Source organism: Podarcis bocagei, assembly GCF_964188305.1.
Source record: "Podarcis bocagei genome assembly, chromosome: 6".
Taxonomy (NCBI): Eukaryota; Metazoa; Chordata; class Lepidosauria; order Squamata; family Lacertidae; genus Podarcis; species Podarcis bocagei.
This window is the reverse complement of record NC_138130.1, coordinates 27,234,043-27,242,479: the sequence shown is the minus strand read 5'-3', so window position 1 is coordinate 27,242,479 and position 8,437 is coordinate 27,234,043. Positions and strand designations below refer to the sequence as shown.

The 8,437-nt window shown below is 43.0% G+C and overlaps 1 protein-coding gene across 1 annotated transcript in view; it reads left to right on the top strand.

Moving 5' to 3' along the window:
• The first annotated feature begins 503 nt into the window (after positions 1 to 503).
• TUBGCP3 (tubulin gamma complex component 3) overlaps positions 504 to 8,437 on the top strand; it is a 58,592-nt gene continuing 50,658 nt past the window's right edge. Inside the window, exon 1 of the mRNA XM_081198327.1 lies at positions 504 to 1,088. Coding sequence (XP_081054453.1) covers positions 1,013 to 1,088 — 76 coding nt within the window. The 5' untranslated portion in view covers positions 504 to 1,012. The remainder of the gene's footprint in view (positions 1,089 to 8,437) is intronic.

Genomic DNA, 8,437 nt, shown 5'->3' with positions numbered 1-8,437 from the left:
GCACCTGAGCGGATGCTCAAGGAACAGGTCGTCTGAAAGGGGTGTGACTGAATCCATTCCGAAGACAGTGGCAGTCTAGAAGCAGCAAGGAGGAGTTTATAATTTTTGCGATTTTGTTTTCCCTTTAAAAATAAAATTATTTATTTGGTTTTTCAGATTAAAATTTTACAGACACATGTCCAACATACAACATAAAAACAAGATTCCAAGGAATCTCTTGGACTTCCCTCTTCCCCTTTGTGGGTCCTATTGTTAATCATTTCATCCTGCATCTTTTATAACAATCCGAGAGATTTTGTTTTCCATTACAATGAGAGCAGCAGAGTTTATACAGGTCACAGCCTCCATAGAGGCGGTCGAAGCAGACTCGCGCCTTTTTCTTCTTTTTACGTGCCCCGCGCGCGCCCCGCTCTGATCATTTCAAAAGCGATGACGCCACGGTGCGGCCAGTGACGCCCAGCTATGGGTGGAGGGACGCCTCCCATGTTTCCTTGGCGTCTGGCAGCCTTGACTTGAGCATGAATAAATGCGTGGCTGCAAAATGCCGGGGGGTTACATAGATATAAAAGAGGCACAAACACTCCCCCCCCCCCCATATTAAAAACTAAGCCCCGGGCAGGGCCTCTTATCTGTGTTGGTAGGGGCCCGTTTGCAACGCGGAACCTCCTCGCCGCGGCTTAGTGGCGGCGCGAGGGAAGGTGTTCGGCGTTGCACCGTCCGGGCTGCGAGGGGCATTGTGGGGGCCCGCATTTGAAAACCGTTGCTTGCTTCTTTTTCTTCTCCTCTCTCAATTTTTATTTCCCCCCTTCCTTTCTCTCTCCCTCCCCCCCCCCGCCACCACCTCTTCTCTTCTCCCTCCGGCGTGTTTTTTTTTATTAAAATGGCGCCCTAAGCCGCGGACCAGGGAAGCCACCCGAGTTGGGAGGCTCGAGGAGAAGCGGCCCTCGGAGGAGGGTAAGGGCGGGCGAGGGGCGCGTCCTCCTCCCCACCCTCCTGCCTCCAATGCGAGAGGATGGCGAGCCCGGATCAGAAGTCGCCCAACGTCCTGCTGCAGAACCTGTGCTGCCGCATCCTGGGCAAGGGCGAAGGTAATTGCCTCCCCCGAAGACTATAGAAGCCCTTTCCCGCTTGTCGTGAGCTTGCTCGGGTCGCTTCTCCGTGTGTTTGTGTTGGCTTGTGCGGTGTTGTGTTGTGTTGTGTTGCGTAGCGGCTCCTCCTGCCCTTCTGTCAGCGGAGCCGCTGTGGGAGCTGTGCAGGTGGAGCGAAGGATGCTCTATCTAGCCTTCCCACATAATAAGGTGTAGGCAGGCGAAAGAGGCTGCTTCTGCTGCTGCTGCTTCCCGTGGGTGGCCGAGTTGAGCAGACGGACAGCTTCGTGCCCCCTGGAATAACTTGGCTGCAAAACACCCTCCCCAGCCACCGCCTCGCCTCCTCCCGCCGAAAAGAGGTGCCCGAAACAGTAATTAATGCGCATCAGAGAGAGAGAGAGAGAGAGAGAGACAAGACGTCCTACTGTAAGAGTGCCTGGTCGGTTCTAGAAGTGGGGGCTCCAGGTTTCTTGCCTCAGCTCCACTGGGTGGACTTGGCTGAGATTTGGCCCAGCCACCTGGGCAGCAGAGCTTCTTTGTGCATATAAATAAGGCGACGGGGGGTGGGGTGGTGGAAAAGCTAAGTAGGGCCTCTGAGAGGAATAGGCTGGATGCTGGATCACTGAATATTGTGTGGAATAGCTATACTCAAATGTAATATTCTGCATTTAGGGTGTTTTTTTTGGTGGCGGAGAAATCAGATCCACATGTACAGGATGACACTCAACTTGACACCAGGTGGTGTGAAATGAATTGGTGCGTTAAAAAACCCCAACAACTGCTAGCAGGCCCCCCCTGTATGGTTTCGGGACCCTGTTGCAGGGGGTTGGACTGGATGACCCTCGGGATTCCTTCCAACTCTACAATGCTGTGATTCTATGAACCTAATTAGCCATGGTATGCTGGACCAGGTGGCCACTGGCCTGATCCACTTGTTCATCTTCTGTTCTTAACCTGCTGGATCAGGCCAGTAAACCATCAAGGCCAGCATTCTCTTCTCACAGTGGCCAACCAGATGCCTGTGGGAAATCACTATCTGAGTGCAACAGCACTCTCCTGGTATGGGTCCCAGCATCTCGTATTCAGAAGCACACTGCCTCTGACAGTGGTGGTAGAACATAGCCATCAGGGTTAGTAGCCATTGACAGAGTTATCATCCACAAACCTGTCTAATCCTCTTTTAAAGCCATTTTAGTAGGCGTAAGCTGAATATGAGACTGCAGTGTACTGTTAACAGCTACAAAGGCTAATACAATTTTTGACTGCATCAGCAGATGCATAGTGTCAAGATCATGAGAAGTAATTGGTACCACTGTTCTGCATTGGTCAGAACTCCAGGTCTGGAGATTGTGGTTTAAGGAGGATATAGACAAATTAGAACATCTCCAAAGGATGACGACAGATACAGAGGAGCCTAGAGACGAAGTCCTGTGAGGAAAGATTGAAGTCAGGTACAATTAGCCTTAAAATGAAATGATTAAGTTCCAGTGTAATGACCACCATAAGTATTTGAAGGGTTGTCACATAGATGGAACATACTTGTTTTCTCTCGCTCTAGGTAAGGAGTAGCCAATGTGGTACTCTCCAGATATTGTAGGACTGCAACTACCATCAGCCCCAGCTAGTGTGGCCAACTGGAGAACACCATGTTGCCTATTCGTGCTCTAGAAGTTAAGACCTGAACCATTGGATCCAAATACGAAGAAAAAAACTTAGACTGAACATTAGGAAGAACTTTATGCAGGTAGAAGCTGTTGGAGAGTGAGGCAGACTGCTTCAGAAGGTGGTGGACTCTGCTTTGTTAAGAAGTATTTACGCAGAGGTGAGATAGTCTCCTGTTGGGGTTCTGTAGAGGTTGATTTCTGCATCCTCAAACATTTGAGTTCTTTTCCAAATCTTAAGAGGCTTGATTAACTTCAGAGCTATCTCCCAGCTGATGAGATGCTGCTTAAAAAATCTGTGTTGAGTCTTTTTTTGAGCAATGGAAAAAGAGGTACAGCAGGTATGTTGTGATTAACATCCCATAAGTAAGCACACAGATGAGAAAATCTTAGGAAAAGTTTGAAATGCATTATTGTTTCTAAAGCTAAAAGTCATCCCCATTTGTAGGCTATTTTCAAATATGAAAGTACAATGGCTACTGAATGCACAGCTTCCTATAGATCATTGTGAGAGATTAAGTATACATGATTATGGTATTTCTCCAGATACTCATATTTTAATAATTAAATTTGTTAGTTACTGCTGACGTAAAATCCACTTCTGAGCATAACATGCATTTTTGTATGTGTAGGTTAAATTTTCTTATTTGGTAGGAAAAAATGTAGTACTGAATTACATAATACATCCTGTTAATCTGTTTGCAGTAAGAAAATAGTTACCTATGAACGGGACAGTTGAAAGATACAGCAATTGTATTGGATCAAAGATTATAAAAGCAAAAATGGAACTGCGGTATGTTTTCTGCAGACGTCAAGATGGCTAAAAGTCTGAAAACACCAATTAAAAATAAAATAAACATAGCTAAAAAGGAAACTAAAGCGGGGGATAAATAGAAGGAACAGTAAACTTCATAAGAAGTAATAGGTAAAGTAGCATAATTAAAGACCACGTGGCAGAATTTTAAAAAAACACCCTACAATGAAGGTTAACTTATCTTATGATCCACTTAAGCTACCAAAAAGGAGGCAAGGCAAACCTCTTGGGATGAAATTCCAAAGCCTTGATTCAGCCCTATTTCTAGTTCCAGGGGTTATTATAACCCATATAGGGCCTCCACTGTTGGCTTTATATGACCTGGCAAGATCATATAAGAGGAGTTGGTCCTTTAGTTATCTTGGTCTCAATTTGTGAAAGGCTGAAAGTTATCACTAGCATTTTGAATTGGGTTCAGTAATCCAACTCCAATTAACAACCTGATTGATGATTTCTGAACTGATTGAAGTTTCTGGACACTTTTCAAAGCAACCATGTTAAGTGACTGGATGTGTCATTGTGGTTAGGTCTGCTGTCTTGCAGCACCAGACTAAACTGGGCAAACATACATCTGACCATGGCTTTTACCTGAGGGTCAATATCAAGGCCACAGCCAGAAGCACGCCCAGACTATGAACCTGTGTTGTGTAACCCCATCCAACACAGGTTATATTATTTTTCTGATATTGGAGCAATCTGTATGTATGGCTGCCCTGCCCTGCTGTGAGCTAAGCCATGGTTTGTCTTAGCATTGTGTCATATTTGAGCTCATGGTTTATTTCCAGACAAACCACAAGCTGTAACCAAGTCTATGGATTACTGCTTGTGGGTTGTGGGAGATAAACCACAAGCTATGGCTTAGCTTACAGCATTTTGCAGCAGCAGGACCAGAGGAGGAACAAAATCGCCACGATCTTCTCTCTGAGAACCCACTCATTTGCTGATTTGTGCTAAGTCATGGTCATTGTCTCAAACAAGACATAATGAATATTTAAAATAAAAAAATTCCTTCCAGTAGCACCTTAAAGACCAACTAAGTTAGTTCTTGGTATGAGCTTTCGTGTGCATGCACACTTCTTCAGATGTGTATCTGAAGAAGTGTGCATGCACACGAAAGCTCATACCAAGAACTAACTTAGTTGGTCTTTAAGGTGCTACTGGAAGGAATTTTTTTATTTTGACTATGGCAGACCAACACGGCTACCTATCTAATAATGAATATTTGCTTGTTCTTTGAAAATTAGTTAAGATGACTTGGATGCATACTTTATTGTGCTTTAAAAGTTTGGGGTTTCTTTTGGTGTGTGCAAACTGCTACTACACGATTCAGTAGTAAGGAACTTACTTGATTGTAGTTGGTTGGCATCTGTCTTGAGAGACAATGGTGTGTGCCTCCAGTGGTGAAGTTAAATCACTGTGTTAGCAGCACTGAAGTGACATCCCCTGGGAGAAGGCCTGGGCACTATGTATGGAGGTGCTGGAAAGCAGAGCACTGCATTTGTCACCAGTTTGGCTGCAGGAGTTGCTGGAAAGAGGCAAATGAGGTGCCACCTGACCACCTTAGGGACTCCACTCTGGATTTGTGTAGGGTTTATTGCTTAGCTTTTTCTTCTCCTGACGGTATCCTGGAAGCAGTGTTTGAAACTCCCATTGTTCTAGGCGCATTTTGCAACAGGGAATTTCGTTAGTGTGAGCAGTTTCTAAGTTTTGGGTGCAATACTGTGCCTAAGGTTTCAGATTAAAACTGCAGAGTGGAAGGAAAGGAGGACCTTTTACTGCCTCCCCACTTCCAGCTACTCTCTGAAGACTGTAGAAGAGACCCTCTTAAGAATGTTAGGGGGTTGGGCAGGAGGAGAAGGACTAGACCGTGTGAAAAATGAACATAATATTTTAGCTGCGGTTCAGTCCTTTTCAGCCTTGTATTCCTGTTATAAAAAAGTTTGCCTAGACAGCCCGTAATCTAGCTTTAAGGTGCCATTTAGCTTCTCGTTTTCATATCTCAGCTTCCAACACTGCCTGAAAGGCAGCAGAGATTTAGGATCAGTTTTCCTTCTCCTAGATGGGCTAGCTTCCCAAGTTGACGAGCCCCACCTGCCTCTGACTTCTGTATGTACAGAAACCACCTTCTTGACTGTTGGGCCCACTATTATTCTTTTGCGCTCAATTTGTCAGAGCCTGTCTTCACATGCAGAGAAAGTCCCTAACTCTCAGAGAGCTTAAGACCTATCGGCTGTCCTCACCTGGTTTAGCCGGCCAGTCAAAGCCATTCCTGGGGTGTGGCTGCTGTTGCATGCTGACAGCTTCTGGGAGCCGCAGGTGAGAATTAAATTCAGGGTGGGGACTAAAGGTGGGCAAACTACTCCAGATGGAGCACAACATGCACCCCTCCCACCTCCTAACACCACATACATCCCATTTGATTGTAGTATTGCACAGGATAATTCACCTGCCCATTTTATGAGACTGAAGTCTCTAGAGAAGAGACAGTGTGTTAAACTTGTGTGGATTTCACCAAATAATTGTTTATAGAATTGTTTTATTGAAGGTAGATGTACTTGGTAATTGCTAAGTAGATAGGTGGGTATGAAAATACTTGTGGAATTTGCAAGAAGTAGGTTGTTTGCCTCTGGGGGGAAATCTCTTCATCTAGCACAGAAATGAAATCCTGACAGCACAATTCCATTCATATTTACTCATAAGTATTACTCATTGTGTTAAGTGAGACTAACTTAAACATGCATAGGATTGTAGTATAATGCTACCATTATTTGTTCAGATCCTTGGGAGTAAGACACATTGAATTAACTGTGACTTACTCCTAAGTACAGTAAATATGGAAATGTTTAGATTGCATGTAGGTTTTGTTCTTTTAGCTCACTTTGGGAAATACAGTAGGTTCTGAAGAACATGGTGTTCTATAAGCTGGCGATAAAATTAGGCTTTTCTTAAAGATAACTTGTTACTTGCAGCCTGACTTGTCTAAAGAGTTCAGATTAGGGGAGAAAGGTCTTTTTGTCTAAAAATCATAACCTGCCACAAGGGGAAGAGTGACAGAAGACAAAACTGGAGCAATACCAAATTTATTCATTCCCTTGAACGTTTTATCAGAAGTAGAAAGGCGTATTTGATTTAAAAAAATCAAATTCAAAAGCTTCAGAGAGCTGAGTTGAGCCAAGACTTGAGACCTGCTAAAATCAAAATAGCTTTGTGGTATAAAAAGTAGCAGTTACTCAGGTGATAGATTGAAAATTGCCTATCCTTATGCAGTTCAAATATCTTTACAAATAGGGAGCTTTTAGAATGAATAATTTGTCTGATGTTTATGTTTATAAAACTTGTATCATTTTGCTCCTTTGAAATACTAAAGTGGTTTCCCTTATTTACAAACTCTTTTATTTGGCTGAAGTATTGCACACTGTAGGGCTTTACTTGGCCTATAAAACATAGCATTTTGTGCTTTTTTATTTTAAAATGTAATTTCTTTTGAGAGTAATTAAACTAAGAATAATTATTATGATATGTCAAGCATGGTGGGCAAACTTGGCAATGTTGGATAATATTATGTTAATTTTAATTACTCTTATTTACAAAAAAAGGGCTACCTTCATGTATTTGTTTGGGACTTTAGCAGTTAGCATTGATGTTGTATGAGCTGAGTCTTCTACAGTGCCATTCCATACATGTCAGTGGGAACTTTCCCCAGGAATGTGTGCATAAGATTTCAACTCAGATTGGTATGTTACTTCATTTATGGAAACATCTGTTGTCATACTGGGAAATGTGGACATCTTGGACATCTTCCTTTAAATGCAAGTAATTGTTCCTCAGTTTTAACATTGTGAGAGATTCCTGGTAAACCTCCTACTGGTTGTGCACAGGGGCAATGTTTTCTTTCACATCGGTACTTCGGAGCTCAGGCTAGTAATCAAATCTGAGGACTTTATTGATTCTTTAGAAGGAGGCCAGTGGTGCTGTGTCCTGGAAGCGTCGAGGGCAACTCTAATCACATACTGTAAACATCTTTCTGTGAACAGAGAAATGTGCTCCTCTAAAGGTTCTTGACTGAGAGTTGCTAACTGATGAAGTGAGGGACCAGGTTGCTTGCAAACATTTGCAGATGGAATTGGGGTCATCAAAAAGCCTCACACAAAGTAATAGCTATGATGAAAATAGTTTTGTTAGGTCACAAGGAAGAGTCTAATTGGCAAAATGTTTTTAAATTTTAGGTTTGTAAAATGATTTTGTAAACCTGTGGGGTGTTATTGACCCCACCTACACATTTTTTTGTGATGTTAAGGGGAAATGAGTGATTTGTCTGTTATGAAAATGGGCAGAATTCTGTTTCTTCATCCTCTGAATTATTTTGTCACATGAAATGGAAACAACAGGCTCTGGGCTAAGCACCTGCGGATAATGGCAATTAGTGAATAGCCTTAAAGAGCATTTTGTGTGGCTACTTTGAGCCCTAGCAGCCTATGTGCATGTTGTTTGGGTTTTCTTGGACATTCCAAGGCAGTAAAATTGACCTTAAAAACCATAAGTGAAACAACATTTCCACCACTAAATTACACCCCCCCTGCATTCCGCCCAAATGCCACATGGTACCGTATTTTTCCATCTATAAGACGCCCCCATGTATAAGATGCCCCCTATTTTGGGGGACTCAGATTTAGGAAAATGGGGGAGATGTATCTGTGTATAAGACGCCCCCTAATTTTTGACATTATTTTTAAGGGGAAAAAACCTAGTCTTATACGGAAAAATACGATAATTTATGCTCTGTATTGGATTAGAACTACCTTTGTTTAAATAAAGGCTATTGAGACAAAAGTTTTATGGATTTTGTCCAGTGTTGTTCGGGGATGTTTGACCCC